Below are 16,611 nucleotides of genomic sequence, written 5' to 3'. Positions count from 1 at the left end.
CCTACTGAGACATCAGATCTTTTAACCTTGATATAGGAGCCAAATATGTTATGAGTTGTTGTTCACTCCGTGTGGGTGTGAGTGTGTCGTTACAGTCAGGTATAACGTCACTGTTGTTTGTTAGGTGTTTGACCTGGAAGGGCAAAAGGTTTTTTCCCGTTTAGGCATTAACTGCTGACGTTTTTGTCTGATCAACTGTCAATGAAACAAGTTATTGAAATGATTCATATAACAAGTTATATGAAATGAATAAATGTTCATCTTTAATTGCATCAGAAGAATAGCTTCCTGGGTCTTTTACCATCAACACGCAACAGTAATGTTAGTGTAAAACCAGTGAGTTAGTGAAGCGTGTTGACCAGGTTACTCTCGGTCAAACATCTCAGTAGATTGAAGCATTAGGCTTAGCTCCTTCAATACTTCATATATTCTTAAGGTGATAGTAGGCTGACTTTGTTATTGCCTTAATGTTTTTTTCCAAATGTAGGTCTGAGTCCATCACTACACTCAGATTTCTGGCCTCGTTGGTAGTTATCAGTTGTATAGATTGAAGCTCTGGAGTGACCTGTAATAGTTTCTCTTTGGCTCCAAAGACAATTTCAGTTTTGTTTTTGTTTAACTGGAAATAGTTGTGGCAATCCAGTCATTAATCTTGGGGAACTCCACATGTGATTGTTGTCCTCTGATGTAAAGTTACCCATTGATATAAAGTACTTCCTGTTCTCTCAGTATGTTTTCAACCACTTTAGCCCAGTTCTCCAGTTGTTTGAGTAAAATATTGTGGTCAACTGTATCAAATGCAGCACTGAGATCCAGTAAAACTAAGACCCATATGTTTCCACCGTCTGTATTCAGACATATGTCATCAAACACTTTGGTCAACTAATTACTAATATCTGGTATGTTAAACACTGACCATGTATTATCTGTATTGTATGTATGTATGTATTTTTTTTTTTTTAAATAAAACAGTGATGTCATGTAATTAAACTGGCATTTCAAAGATTTACAAATTTTAAATGATTAAATATTTGGTAGTTTTAATTAGGACGGATGAATTGAAAGATCTGAGCAAGAAAAGAGGAAAATCCTCAGACTGGGTGTGTTCTGTCTGTAAACACTGAAGCAACGACAGCAGAAACACTCCTTCTCAAAATAGCGGCACCTCACAATGCCTCGGGCTCGTACCAGAATCCTCTGCAGCGCTCTAATTGCTCGGCCGCTGGGGAGGGAGCGTTGTCCGTGGGGTGTCACATTTCCTGTCTGCGTGTGTCCTCTGTCCAGCGCTGAGGAAAGCATCGGTGCAGCCAGAAGCTGTCAGCGCCTACCAGCCGTAAAAACGATGCTCACTAACCTGGGACGGCACTCCTCAGAAATAAAAGTCCTTAGACAAGCTACAGTTTGTGCCTGAAATGGTGCGTTTAAGCATTCGGGAGCGAGTTAGAGATGACAAAACTGTCCCAAAGTGGAAAAAAAAAAAAGTTTCCAGGGCTGAAGCATAAAAGTGAGGTTAAAAAAAACCATCTGCTGTACAATGAAGAGAGAAACAAAAGCCAGTAACATAACATCCTCTCCCCCCCTCACCCTACACCCTCCACCCCCGCTTGTTTCCTGCCTCCCCACCAGGAGCTTCGACCAGATGAGCATTTCCACAGAGTGCAGTTTCCGCACAGAGTCGGACTGGGACGGCCACTCAGAGTTCTCCTCCCTGCATGGCTTCGACATGTCTCAACCCAGCAGCCCCGGCTCTCCCTCCAAGCCCTTCAAGGTGGGTTCATGTGTGTGTGATGGTCTGGATTAGTGCAGCTGATGCCCCAGACCTGCGTGTGTGTGTGTGTGTGTGTGTGTGTGTGTGTGTGTGTGTGTGTGTGTGTGTGTGTGTGTGTGTGTGTGTGTGTGTGTGTGTGTGTGTGTGTGTGTTACGCAGCAGCAGAGTCCGTACCGCTACCTGGCAGCCAGTAATATGCAGGAAATAAGGTCAACATGAAATGTGTTTATGTTACACATGTATAAGCCTGTTATTTGTTTCAACATGTCAGTGGTTTATTGATGCACACTGCAAAAACCCCAAATTTTACCAGGATTATTTGTCTTATTTCTAGTTAAAATGTCTCATTTTTAGTCAAAAAAATCTCATTACACTTAAAACAAGAGTCATTACCAGAAAGAAAACTTGTTATTTGACAATTTTCACCTGTTTACAAGTAAATGTTCACTTGAAATAAGTAGAAAAATCTGCCAGTGGGACAAGATTTATCTTCTCATTACAAGCAAAGAAATCTTGTTCCACTGGCAGATTTTTCTACTTATTTTAAGTGAAAATCTACTTGAAACAGGTGAAAATTGTTGTTTTTTTTCTAGTGATGAGTCTTGTTTTAAGTGTAATGAGATTTTTTTGACTAAAAATGAGAAATTTTAACTAGAAATAAGACAAATATTCTTAAGATTTTGAGTTTTTGCAGTGCACATGTTTACTGTCAGGTGGTTTTATTCTGATTTCATGTTTTAATCTGCTTTTATGAGTCAGATTCTGCAGTGGTCCTGCTCTCTGTCCGTATCTCAACTCTGACATCACTTCAGCTCATCAGCGTCAGCAACATTATTCCTGAGAGAAATGTCACATTTCTTCACCACATTGAAAGTTTGAGGTCTGTCACGTTGCACCTCCATCTTTGTGTCCTAAGGTGTTTGTTGCACCTGGTGAATCAGCTCCATCTAAGGTGTTTAACCTCTAAGTGATCGTCCTTCATGTTGCGAGATTCCTACTGTCATTAATACCTCACATCATGTGACCTGCAGCTGCTTCATCCTGGCTACGACATCAAGAGATGCAGCTTCCCAAATGATACGCTACGCCGTATGTAAAAGTGTGTCTGACGTGTCTTCAGAAAAGAAGCAGCTGTATACACTGCAAAAAGTTAAAATATTACAAGGAATATTTGTCTTATTTCTAGTTAAAATGTTTCATTTTTATTCAAAAAATCTCATTACACTTAAAACAAACGTCATTACCAGAAAATAAGTTGTTATTTGACAATTTTCACCTGTTTCAAGTAAATTTTCACTTGAAATAAGTAGAAAAATCTGCCAGTGGAACAAGATTTATCTTCTCATTACAAGAAAAAAAATATTGTTCCACTGGCAGATCTTTCTTCTTATTTTAAGTGAAAATCTACTTGAAACATGTGAAAATTGTTGTTTTTTTCCAGTTATGACTCTTGTTTTAAGTGTAATGAGATTTCTTTGACTAAAAATGAGACATTTTAACTAGAAATATGACAAATAGAAGATTTTGAGTTTTTGCAGTGTAGTCCTAGTTCATGGTAGGAGAGGCTGGTTGCCTTTCTAAGACGTCCTTTAGTGTTCTTAGTCAGTAGATGAAGTCGTAGGATTTCTGTCACTGACATATGTTACATCCATGGAAACACTGTCGGATGCAGGACCTCCAACTTGGAGCTACAATCAAAGATTTCATCTCAGTTCTTTCACAATCGTCATCTTTCATCTGCATCAGCTGTAAATAATGCAGTCTACACTTCACACGACCGCTCTTTCATCTGAAACCATGAAACCTTTCCTACATTTGTTGTTGGTTTCCACTAATCACGAAAAACTGTTTGCACTGCAGATCCATTTCTATGGAAGGACTAAGAGACGTGTCTTGACACGTCCACTTCATAAAATGCGAACTTGTTAGCAGGCTCATTGTGTTTTCGTGTACTTGAGAAACATCATCGTCTGCGGTTGAAGTTGTGTTCTGTGTCGTGTAGAGTAGAGTACGGTCCGTGTCCCTGGATGTGTTCTTGATCCTCCCACTTTATCCAGGATGCCCCACGGTGGAGATTTGAATATTTCCTCCAGCGTTTTTTACATCTTTTTCTGATTCCTCCTACTTCATTTCTAACATGACTGAAACACAACAGCATGTAACCTGTTAAAAAAGACACTTTATATATAAAGACCTTTGCCAGATGAGTCCACAGTCCACTCTGACTGCTATTAATGTTTATTGTATGCAACTATACCGTAGACATGTTTGAATCCATGTCAGCCCCTTAGCTGAGCTGTGATGTCACTGATGTTCCAACTACAGAAACATTACACTGCGTCCTCCGATCCTCCGAAGTGCATTCTCCCGAGTATGAACTCCCAAGTACACAAATCCATACAGTAGTTGCTGTATTTGGACTTGAGACTCCCGTGGTTTGAGGTCTGAGGTTGGGTTTTGGTTTCTTTTTCTTGAGGTTTTTCCTGGTTTCATGTGCGTCTGTGTTACTTCCTGCTTTAGTTTGTTTCCTGGTGAAGTTATGGTTTGACTCCAGTCTCTGCTGATCATTCACACCTATGTCTCGTCAGCAGTACTCAAGTTGAGGGGGGATGGCATCCCCCCCTGAAATAAAAACGGTCAAAATCATCCCCCCTGTAAAACTGCCATCCCCCCTTTCCATCCCTTATGTCATTTCATCAATGCATGTGGTTTTACTGCTATTTCAACATTTAGAGTCATCACCAGAAAAATAACACCAGAAAAATAACTTATTTGACAATTTTCACCTGTTTCAAGTCAATTTTCACTTGAAATAAGTAGGAAAATCTGCCAGTGGGACAAGATTTATCTTCTTATTACAAGCAAAAAAATATTGTTCCACTTGTAGATTTTTCTACTTATTTCAAGTGAAAATATACTTGAAACAGGTGAAAAATTAGTCTTGTTTTAAGTGTAATGAGATTTTTTTTCTAAAATGAGACATTTTAACTAGAAATAAGACAAATATTCTTGTTAAGATTTTGAGTTTTTGCAGTGATCCATTTTACTTATCCTGTGAAGGACAGAGTCATATTGATAAGTTCAGAAAACTGTTTTTTATTGTTGTGTTTTGATGTATTTGATGTAAGCCCAGTGGATATTTAAAGCTTACAGAAGGCTGCATTTAACTGCTGCTATGTCATTCCTGCAGGATTTCTGCAGGTGTTTTGGTCACTGCTATTATTTGTAATATATTATATTATTTGTCATCAGCACAAATTATCTGTCCCCATATGATAAAATCCACCATCCCCCCTGATTTTCTTTTACAACTCGAGTACTGCTCGTCAGGCTCTGTGAGTACCTATTAGTTTCCATTACCCCGAGATTTGAAAAACCTAAATATCGCACGGAAAGATCTGTAATGGAAATGCCTTTAATTGGAAAAAAACAAATATTGCGAACACTTGGGTCCTCTCTGCACCTCATCAGTCCAAACCGAGCATCCAAAGGTTCAGCTCACAATTTTATGCAAATGAAAGCGTCCAACGTGAGGTCATTTCATGATCAAAGAGGACATTGTTTTCTCTGTCCATTGGATTAGATATGTCTGTTAAGTAAATGAAAGCGTTGTTCCTCATTAAAAGCCCTGAGGGAGAAGCTGATTGTGGCCGTGTCAGGTTTCACACTTGTAAATGATCCCGTGTTCCTGTCAATCAGGATGAGCGGAGGAACGAGGCAGCACAGGTTGAGAGCAGAGCTGCTTTCATTTCACAGGCTTATCCGGTTAAATTTGTTTATATTTATGCATTGTGACAGCCAGTCATTTCATTCACCTGCGTCACGGGGCTGTGCTGGAACCAGTCCCAGTTCTCTGGCCTAATGTGACCTCGCCATCGCTGGATTTTATATCCGTACACTCAAACCTGTCTAACTGGTTCTCGTGGTTGTTCGTGTCGATAGAACCACTTGAGAATATAATCTTTTTAATTTGTTGCTGATTAACACTACTGATTAATTATAAGACCTCAAAATTAGTGTCAGACCAGAAAAACTGTACTTTTCTGAACTTATATGTTTAAGAATAAAAATCTCACATTAATTGATTCACTTAGTTTGTCTCGCCTTTCTTTTTATTTCACTTGAAAGAGCATCCGATGCAGTTAAGACCCAAATCAGTGTCTCTGTGTTCTTTTGTTATTATCTGAGATCTGAGAGTGAGGCAGAACTTTGGCTGATAAGACAGATAAAGAAGTTGAGCGTAACGCACCCAGAAGCAGAGCCGTATCTCCACCTACCTGCCTTTCTCTGCTGCTTTATGTAAACACGGGAGGAATTCCTGGTGGAGGACTAAAACCACAGCCGCCGCTCTCAGACGAACCACAGGTAGAAACCGTTCTCACCAGACTCTCGGACTTTTTAAATGCTCTGCGTCAGTGCGGTGGATGTGTGAACATGGAGGTACAGTATCACGGCTTTGAGCGCGGATATCAACGCTAGAACAAAACGAGATGGAGGGAAAGCCCTTCAGTCACATTTCATTGTTTGATTTTTGTTTGAATGACCTGAGTGTGTTGAGACAAGTTTTTAAGAGCCTATATTTCCCAGAATGGACACCTGATGTGAACTATCTCTCAAACCAGGCGGGACAACTCCAGATTCAAGCATATGTGGATTTTTTTCTTCCTCTTCCTTCTTCCTTTTTCTTCCACCTGTGGTCGATGGCACCTTTGATTCATTTACATTCCGTCTAAATCACAACTTTAATCTGTTTGCTGAGAGAAACTTACCTGTCTTTACATAAATTCAACAGATAACGAGCTTTGGCAGCGTTAGAATGAGAACCACACCCTTTCGTTTTTGCTGAGCCATTTACGCACTATGTGAACCATCCGTCTTAGACGTTCGATACCGCCTGGATTTTATTCTCTTTAGAAGCAGGCACGTGGTTGGAAATAGCTCTTCACACATTTTTTGAGTGTCAAGATCAAAGATCAGTGTCTTGTGCCAGACTGGAACATTAACTCATTTTATTTGAAATTTTAGACTGAATCAGACTGAAGTCCACAGGAAGTCATCGTCCTGTCCTTTTGTTGTGGTGTTTATAGTCCAGGCTTCATGTCGAAGCATGCGCTCTGTACTTAATGACATCAGTGACTCAGTGTTTTTCTGTTTGTGTCTTGTTGTGGCTTTGATGTAAATGTTTTCAAGCAGCCATGAAAATGTGATGCATATTTGAATATTTGAGTGTGCGGGTTCTGGTGCTGAGTTTGTGAGCTCAACTACTCTCCTGTTAGACCTGAATCTCCAGCTCAGCCTCGTTCGCCTGCTGCTGGGTCTGCAGGCAGAGGTTGTGCTGAGCGACTCTTGAGCAACGCTTTATATCCGTCCAGTTAGACATTCAGGTTGATGTTTTACCAGCGTCAGCGTCATTCTGTGCTCCTTGATTTATTTGTGTGTGTCTTTTCTCCTGGAGTTTCTATAAAGAAATCAGTGGCAAGAGCAGGGGAAAAGTATGTGAATTAATGCTATTAAATATACCAAGACAAAGTTATTAATTTGATTAGACAATTATAATTTTTTCTATGTTTATTGAACTCCGTCAACACCCACAGCACCGGGGCGAACCCACATAATTATACTGCAAAAACTCAAAATCTTAACAAGAATATTTGTCTTATTTCTAGTTAAAATGTCTCATTTTTAGTCAAAAAAATCTCATTACACTTAAAACAAGACTCAGCAATGTAAAAAACAACAATTTTCACCTGTTTCAAGTAGATTTTCACTTAAAATAAGATTTTTTTGCTTGTAATGAGAAGATACATTGTCCCACTGGCAGATTTTTCTACTTATTTCAAGTGAACAGTTACTTGAAACAGGTGAAAATTTTCAAATAACATGTTATTTTTCTGGTAATGACTCCTGTTTTAAGTGTAATGAGATTTTTTTTGACTAAAAATGAGACATTTTAACTAGAAATATGACAAATATTCCTGGTAAGATTTAGAGTTTTTGCAGTGTACTTCAACCAAAGTCAACTGAAGTCCAGAGTCCGGATGAACTGAGTTTGGAGATGTGGTTTAGAGCTACTTTGACTCATGAAAGAGTGGGTGTTCATGAGAAGCATCTGCTGACGTGACGTGAACACGAAACCTCTGAAGAGTTAGTGATCTGCGTGAGGCTGGACAAGGAAAACAAAGCCATCACAAAGTATTTAAACATCCATCAGTCCACTGTTACAAAAACTGTAGAAATGGAGACAGTTTAGAAGTGAATAGTGAGGAATGGTCCAGAATTGGTCCTGAACATTGAGCAGATGCGACCGGCAGATCTTGGAAGATCCGGTTGAAGTCACTGCTGCTGTAAGAACCTCCAACCTGTCAACTCCATGACTCCTGCTCCTGTTTTTGATGCTGTGCCGACTGAGGATCTCAAGGTCACGAGCATCCAGTATTTGTCCAGGTTCTTTCAATCCTTCCATGATACCGTGCACTCAGAGATGATGCACTGCAAAAACTCAAAATCTTAACAAGAATATTTGTCTTATTTCTAGTTAAAATGTCTCATTTTTAGTCAAAAAAAAATTTCATTACACTTAAAACAAGATTCATCACTGGAAAAAACAACAATTTTCACCTGTTTCAAGTAGATTTTCACTTAAAATAAGTAGAAAAATCTGCCAGTGGAACAAGATTTTTTTTGCTTGTAATGAGAAGATAAATCTTGTCACACTGGCAGATTTTTCTACTTATTTCAAGTGAAAATTTACTTGAAACAGGTGAAAATTGTCAAATAACAAGTTATTTTTCTGGGGATGACTCTTGTTTTAAGTGTAATGAGATTTTTTGACTAAAAATGAGACATTTTAACTAGAAATAAGACAAATATTCCTGGGAAGACTTTTGAGTTTTTGCAGCGTGAGATGCTCAAAGTGTTTGGAATTGGGACCGTAACAGCACAGTATTATCTGCGTATGTCTGTATATCATCCAGTTGTCTCTCTTTTTAATAGTTTGTGCAAAGTGTTTCCACCCTGCAAGAGTTTAAAAACCAAGAGCTTTAGCTCACATCTGTGCCAGAGAGCATACTTTTCAGCTTTCACTTTCTTTTTCTTTTTCTTCTTTAAAACCATGTTATTTCCTCATTTGATTATTTTTCTCGTGTCTGTTCTCCCTCAGAATTCAGAAGATAAAAGAGGGGTGTTGGGCCGCATCAGCAGCTTCTTCAGAAGCAGAAAGAAGAGCAGTCGACAAAACTCGGACGCCAACTCAAGTTCCCCGGCATCTCCCACCTCTCCAGGTTGGGCAGAGGACGAGCAGGGAACTCCGACCGCCTCTCGAAGAGACGGCGAGTGCAGACTGACGGGCGAGGGCGGCGATGGCGTCAGCCAGAGGTCCAGCCCCAGCAGCTCCAGCGTGGCCTCCATCATAACCGCTACAGACGATCTCCCGTTCGCAGACAGCAGCAGCAGCGGCAGGAGCAGCGTGAGGGAGGTGCACGTCTGCAGAATCAGCAGTGAGAACAACTCTGGGACAGTGACACCCACACCTGAGGGACCTACTACCTTCTCTGAGTCGGTGGTGGAGGAGGTTAGTAAGAGGCTGAGAGTAGATCTGAAGGAAAGGATCAGTGAAGATAAAGTCAAAAGCCCGAACACCCTGACGTCAACAGATGTCCCACTTTCCATGACGGCTGAGAACCACAGATCCCCTAACTTAACCTCAATAAGTTTAGCCTCAAAGAGGTCTGTGGTCACGGTGGGAGAGAAAGGGCACAGCACTGAGCTGAGAGGAATAAGTCTGGCCTCAGTCCCGACTCAGCAGGAGCCAAAGTCTGCACAAATGAAAAGAGGAAGTTCAGGAGGCAGAACCGGAGCTGAGGCCGGCGGCCTCTCCGGGGGAAAGGCGGCCACCACGTGGAGCCCTTCACCAGGGGACACACGGGCACCCAGGAGCAGCTCGCCCATCCAGCTGGTCAAAGCCATCCGGGTGGAAACACACCTGGGAGAGGAGGACGAGCCGGGGAGGGAGGGGGGGAGAGGAGAGGATATCCTGAAACAACGGGAGGAGGGCTTACGGCCAGACTCGCCTCCTGTGCTGGCTATACCGGTTGCTGTGATACCTGAGGATGACTCGGTAACCGCAGACAGCCTGCCCGTCCACCCGGAGAGGTTACCAGCCGGTGGCGGCTCGCCAGAGTCAGCCGTCACCTTGGCAACGCCTTCAGAGGAATTTAAAAGAACTTTAAAGCAGCCGGAGGAGCCGGTCACTGGCACAGGCTCAACCCAGAAGAACCGCACACCGAGAGAAGCTCGTATAACGCGCACGACTGTGACTCTGCCCTCAAAGCACAAAGTCTTTGCCCATAAGGTGATCGTCAGCCCGGAGGCAGGTTTGGAAGGGGACGAACTGGTCGGAGAGGAACGCAGCAGAGATTCCAAGAGCTCAAACGCAGTCGAAGTGAAACTGTAAGTAAAACATTGATTAGATTTTCTGTGGTTTTGGTTTGATGGTGTCTTTGATTCGGGGAGAAGCAGAACGGAGTGAGAGAGAGTTTAGCTCTTCATGCAACCTGAGCTCCATGTTCCCAAGTCTCTTTGTATCAGATAACAATGAGATGAGCATGCTGGGAGGCTCTGAAATATTCATACACCATACACAGCTGAATGTCCTTCTCAGTCAGAATTGGTCTATAAAGAGGTGATGTAATGTGAATAAAAGTTCACCCTCCTTCAGTTTAAGCCGGTTTTATGTATCAGGAAATCGTAACTAAATCAGCTGTTTCTTAATATGAGGAGAATAGAAGCTCAGACAAAAACACAGCAAAGGCTAAGGCAAGATGCAGAAGCAGTGTGTGAAAAACAAACTACAGTATACAGTTCAGTAATTAAGAAAACTCAACCAAAGAAATTGTAAATATCAAAAGGAATATCAGAGGTGCTGATAACCAAATGCACTTGATTGATCGATCACATTCATTAATCAACACATTTCTATAAAAGCAGGCGTTTTTGAAGCATTCAGATAAATGCTAACACAGTGACAAGGAGCCAAGACATCAGCAATGATCTTGGAGAAGAAACGGTCCTTTACAAACTGTTTGACGTCCAGCACTCAACAGTGCAGAAATCATTCCAGGAGTGCACATCCAAATGTATCTCAAGCTCGCAGAAATGGTATAGACAAATAAATAAATTAATAAAAGTTCAAATTTACAACAGAAAAGTTAGAAAAGCACTGGCCTCCTTGGAAGAATTAGCAGGAGGACGCTTATTTTCTTTGAAAAGAAGATGGCACCATAGTCTAGAAGGTTACATCTCAGCAGACCACAAGACTTCTGGAAGTATGTTTTATGGACAGATGAGACCAGAGTGGAGAGGTTTGGTGTTTGTGCACATCCTCACCACGGGAGAAAATCCGCACAAACACCTCTTGATAACAGTCGGGTGGTGGATGGCGAGGATTTGAGTTTAGGTTGCTGTCACAGGACACAACTTGTGCCTCATTTCCACTTGGTTTTGTATGTTTGCTTTTTGTCTGGAAGTCCAATCAGTCCTGTGGGAACAGCTGTAATCTCTGTAGTTGCACAACTTTTCAGGTCTTTTCAGGTTTTAGTTGGCCTTTTGTAGGTTGGAAAGGTATCAGAAGAAGATATATGCTATGCCAACATCCAATGTTAGGCAGCATGGTGCAAATAATTAGCAGGCTTCTGTAAAACAAACGTGTACACCATAACGTTGAAAGGATCGGTTCATGTTTTGCATTTAGTTTGGACAGTTGGTAGAAACGAGGCGTGAAGTTTGGCTGAAATTAAGTCACGCAACAGGACGATGATGCCAGAAACAGCAGTGGATTTAGGATGGATACACAGAAGAAATGCAGACCTTTAAGCAGAATGAAGGGCTTTTCTTCACATAAAATATCTGTTTCAGTTGCACAGGAGGATGTATTTGCTGCTGACGTCATGGCAGTGGCAGCTAAGATTATCTTCGACACTGCCTTTAGGGGGGCCCAAAGTGGCAGAAATTGCCAATGTTCCTCTGTCCTGCTTCAAAAGAGCTGTGCACAAATACTCCCAAATGTTAAATATGTGAAGCAATGTTATAAAAAAAGAGTTGTACAAATTCCTCCACAACTATTTTACAGACTGATAATATCATCTGTGCAAGATAAGAAAAAATATTTGAAATTACTGCTGGTAAAACACGTTTGGAAGCCACTACTGGCTATTTATCTTACCGTTAATGTGAGTGTTGTTCATCTGAAGTTGTTTACCGGTGTTTTTAGACCCGGAAAGGACAGGATATCATTTCATGTCCTGTTACATAAAACCTCAGAGCTGAAAGAGGGTGTACTTCCTTAAACACTTACATGTGTGAAGTTTCAACAACTAGGAAGTATTGTAGATAGTTTATAATTCCTAAAAAATGCCATTTTCCTACAATTATCATTATTACAATAGGACAAAAGGCTACAGTCCAAATGCTTTGAAACATAATCACAGAACTTCAGACAGGCCGATCCCCGATAGTTCACAGTACCTTTGTTTGTTTTCAGTTTACTGACTTCAGATCTGCAACGACTTCATTGCTCACTCCTCTTTACACTTGTCGGTTCATATAATCTCATCATATTATGAGAAACTGCTGAAACAGTGAAAATCTTCATTATCTAATACTTCAGACATGTTTTTTCTAAGAAGACAATCATGCTAGAAATTCATGCAGCAGACAGACAAACAGAAATGGCAACAACCCAAAGTGAAACAACAAACTACAGTCACGTCTGCTGACAGCTGAAAATATTAGTCTTTAGTAAACGCAAGTCATCAAATGTGTAATGAGTTAGAAATGTATCTATAAAAGGCTAAAAATCAAACCTGCAGAAACTCAGCACCACCAGAATGAAGGGAACAAATTGAATAAAGAGAATTAAATAAGGTGTTCTTGCCTCTTCTTATGATCAGTAACAGCTGGTCTCTGCTTCTTCAATATGGCTGATTACTGACTCACACCCCTGATATCAATAGATGTTTGCCACAAATTTAACCCGTCTGCAGTTTTTTGGTCCATTTGGCTTGAACTGACGTTATTGACTTGAGTGTTTCTGCCTGAAATTGGTCACATAACTTCCTGGACTGAGGCTCACTGAGTTTGGTTGCAGTTCCTGGACTGGCCACCGGAGGCTGCAAAAGCCAGTCAAACTCCACGGACTCCCATGTTAAAATGTCCATATTTACAGCATTGGTTACACTGGTCTCAATCGTTTGATTACATACCCATATTTTTTTTACGACACCGGGAAAGTTTATATGAAGCAGTACATTTCTTTCTATGATTGATTAACAGTCTGCTCAGCCAATGGCTAGCTGTTATCAGTTCCTCTTCCATAATGGTCATGGTGCCGTGCCCAGTGAAGCGACCACCCATTTGTACAAACCCAGTGTCGGCTAAACACGACATTTTTGAATCCACTGTCGAGTCAACATGTTTAACGGTATATCCGTTGTAAAAGTCTGACGGCAGGTCTGCAGATATTTAAGCTAACCATGATTGACATGTGGTGGCCGTGTCCTGCACCCTTCGAAACCAGTCTTTAGAAACCAAGGGGTCACGTGACCGATGCAGTCTATGGCCCTGACTGACTCGCTAAAAAAACGTGTGCTAAAAGTAGCACAAGTTAGGTCCAAACGTTTCTGCTGATGAAAAACCCACAAGATCCTTCATAAACATGAACTTTAAATGTTTAAAATTACTCCTAAATACATTGTGACTTCATAAACGCTGGACAGAATACAGAATAAAGGACAGAATCAAGTGCTACCACCATATCTATAATTTTTTTAAGTCACTGTTCATTTAAGTTGGAAATATCAAGACAGAAAACAACTGTTAGGTAGGATAACACCTCAGGGAGTTTGGCCTGGACCAGAACGTTTATCACTTCTCTTACTTCTTTTGTTGCTCAGCATTGGTAAGAAGAAAAAGCTAAAAAGAAAAAAAATGTTGCCTAGTCACCGGCTCTTGTGAGCTTAGCTCACCACAAAAACTGCAAACATGGAAAAATGTCAGATTTGTTCTCAAAATCTGTTCATAAGAATCTTAAAACCTCTTAAATAGGCACCTTAAAACAGACTAAAACTAGAGTTTTTTTTTTTAAACTACCCTCTAGCACTCAGAGGGCTTTAAAGGTTTGTTTAGACAGATCCAAATGAACATGTCACCTGTTTCTTGTCTTTTTTGGAACCATCTGGCTCCATCTACATATACACAGAACAGACAGATTAGTTTTTAGGCAAGTAAATACAAAAATGAATTGTGCCAGATGTTTGCAGTAGCATCCAGTAAATATATCTAAAAATAAGAATATTACCTTTCTTTTATTTGTGTGAATAAATAACTGTTTGCTTTCATTAAGGTAAGCATTAATACACAATCTTTGTTCTCATTTTTTTCTCCATCTTTCTGTGACTGCAGACTGCCAAGCCTCCAAAACAACAGTGAAGCTGAATTCAAGGATGCCAGCTTTGGATTATCCACAACAGATGAGACCAGTCCCGTTCAAATCAACTCTCCTGAACCCATAAATGAAGGAAAAACAGACTCTGAGGCCTCAGACATGTACAAACCAAAGTCACCAGCTGTGAGAGCAGGGGTAAGAAGTCCAGGAACTGGCCAAACTGCTGCCTCTAAACCAGGGGTTAAAGGAGCAGCGCAGAGTCAGCATACCACAGGCAGCGGAACAAAGACCCCGTCCTCTGCTGCCGAAGGCAAGGCTAAGAATGTCACAACAAAGCCAAAGAGCCCCACCGAAGGCATGAAAAGGGAAACTTCCAGTGACGGTCCAGGCTCCAGGCTACCGGGGCTAAAAGACCAAAACCCCAGCAGATCCTCAAGTGCTACAGACTCAAAAATTAAAGTTCCCAAAAAGTCACTATCGTATACTGATGTAAAATCACCAGTCACACCTTATAAATTATCACTGGCTGAAGCCTCAGGGTCATCGGTCAGTTCTGAACTGCAAAAACAACCCATATCCAAAGAATCTGTGAAATCTCCAACTGCTACAACAAAAGCAGGCAGGAAACCAAGTCTTGAGGAAGCTAAAACTGGGATATCTGTGTCAGGAAGGCTTTCTCCCACAAAACCCACCAACAAGACAGGAACAATGACTATTAAGGAAAAACAAGACAAGGATTTTGAGTCTCCTAACCTTGTAAATGGGATGGAGAAAGAGCATGAACAGAAAAATGTTAAAGCACGATTCCCACCAAACGGGGAAAGCACTGGTATCAAAAAACAGCAGGTGAACCACACAGAGATGAACACTTCCTTGACATCAAAGAGTCGGCTGCCAGTTTCTTCTCCGACGAAAAAGAAGAACGAAGATATAACTCACTCGAGTAGCAACAAGTATCAAAAGAGTCCAGAGCAGCAGGAAGTATCTCCTTATGACGAGAGGCCTGGAAACAAGACATCGACCCCTGAAAGTCCCAAAAAAGGTAGGAGGGCAAAATTGCTGTCTGGAAATGGTTGTGAGTGGGACAGGTATCCCACGCATTTCACAGGAAAGAACATTTGAGAAGTGACTAGGTACGGCTGACCAGGCTAGACTAATGCATTAACCCCAAGCCAAGTTCACATATCCCATACCCCATTCCCCTCGGAGAGAACCATGAGCCATGACCCTGACTCGCAAACCTTATCACTACCTTCACTCTAAAGGCTGAGTTATGGTTCTGCATCAAAACGACGCCGTGCCTACGGTGTGTGGTACGCGTCGACACGCCGTCACTGACGCCGTCACTGACGTGCACCTCCCGAAAATTGTAACTACGCGTCGAGGCGACGCAGACCAAACGCAGACGAGAGGGCTGTGATTGGTTCGCTTGGTGGCAACGCATTTCCGGTTTCCATTTTGAAGCAGTCGTGAACTTTCAGCGCTCTTTTCTTCGTGTATGTGTGATTTTTTTTGTTTTGGTTTTTTGCACAATAGTTGTCCTTATCTCTTTGATTCACTGTGACCGGAAAAAGTCGCATAAACCATTCAGTAAAAGATTGCGAATTAGCGGTCGCGGGGGGTACTGCACCGCGGAGAAATGGACTGACGGAGAAGTCCGAAGGGTTCACGACGGCGTAGGCACAGCGTTGTTTTGACGCAGAACCATAACTCAGGCTTTAGTCTAACCCCAACCTAAACCACTTCTCCAGGAGTTTAACCAGGAGTCCCAAGGGACCTGAGCTCCTCTACGGAGAATATCTCCTTAGATTTCATACAGCTTCTCCCTAGCAACCAAGCACCTTGCCCCCCAACACATTTCTATTTTATCGGTTGTTCACTTGTACATGGTAAAGGACCCGGAGTCCCACGTGCCAGGCCCTGCCCTGTCTTTGCCTCTCTGTTTTGGTCACTAAACTAATGCAGGGAGCATCATTGACATAAACACTCACCGTGAAACCTAAAGACTTGACAGGTCGTTGTTAGCTTGGCGAATAAGGTCAATGTTCCGCTCTTGTTAGATATAAGATTGGAGCGGGAAAGCGCCAATATATAGTAAAATAAAGCCAATGTCAACATCATCAAAGAAGAATAAAAGAAAACAAAGTATATTGGAGCTTATAATTTCAAATTCTTACTCAAAAAGACAAGGGACAGGGAAGCCAAAATGCTCCCATATTTAAATTATAACGCAAGGCTTCAACCTCCTCTAGCCATGCATACAACTTTTTTTTTTTCATAAATCAATCCACGGTGTGTGCCAAACCAAACCTATTGATCTGAACAGATCACGGATCAATGATGATCTGTTGCATCATTAGCATCCCAACGTTTCTTTTGATGTAGGACATTTTTTTTCTAGATT

General features: G+C 41.4%; 1 protein-coding gene across 1 annotated transcript in view; it reads left to right on the top strand.

The window, feature by feature from the left end:
* Window positions 1-16,611, top strand: part of LOC133462851 (mucin-2-like) — a 72,965-nt gene that overhangs the window by 31,687 nt on the left and 24,667 nt on the right. Inside the window, exons 2-4 of the mRNA XM_061744301.1 lie at window positions 1,627-1,768; window positions 8,928-10,216; window positions 14,225-15,249. Coding sequence (XP_061600285.1) covers window positions 1,627-1,768; window positions 8,928-10,216; window positions 14,225-15,249 — 2,456 coding nt within the window. The remainder of the gene's footprint in view (window positions 1-1,626; window positions 1,769-8,927; window positions 10,217-14,224; window positions 15,250-16,611) is intronic.

Source organism: Cololabis saira, chromosome 16 (assembly GCF_033807715.1).
Source record: "Cololabis saira isolate AMF1-May2022 chromosome 16, fColSai1.1, whole genome shotgun sequence".
NCBI classification, from domain to species: domain Eukaryota; kingdom Metazoa; phylum Chordata; class Actinopteri; order Beloniformes; family Belonidae; genus Cololabis; species Cololabis saira.
Note: the sequence above shows the minus strand (reverse complement) of the source record. Positions and strands in the feature narration are given on the sequence as shown.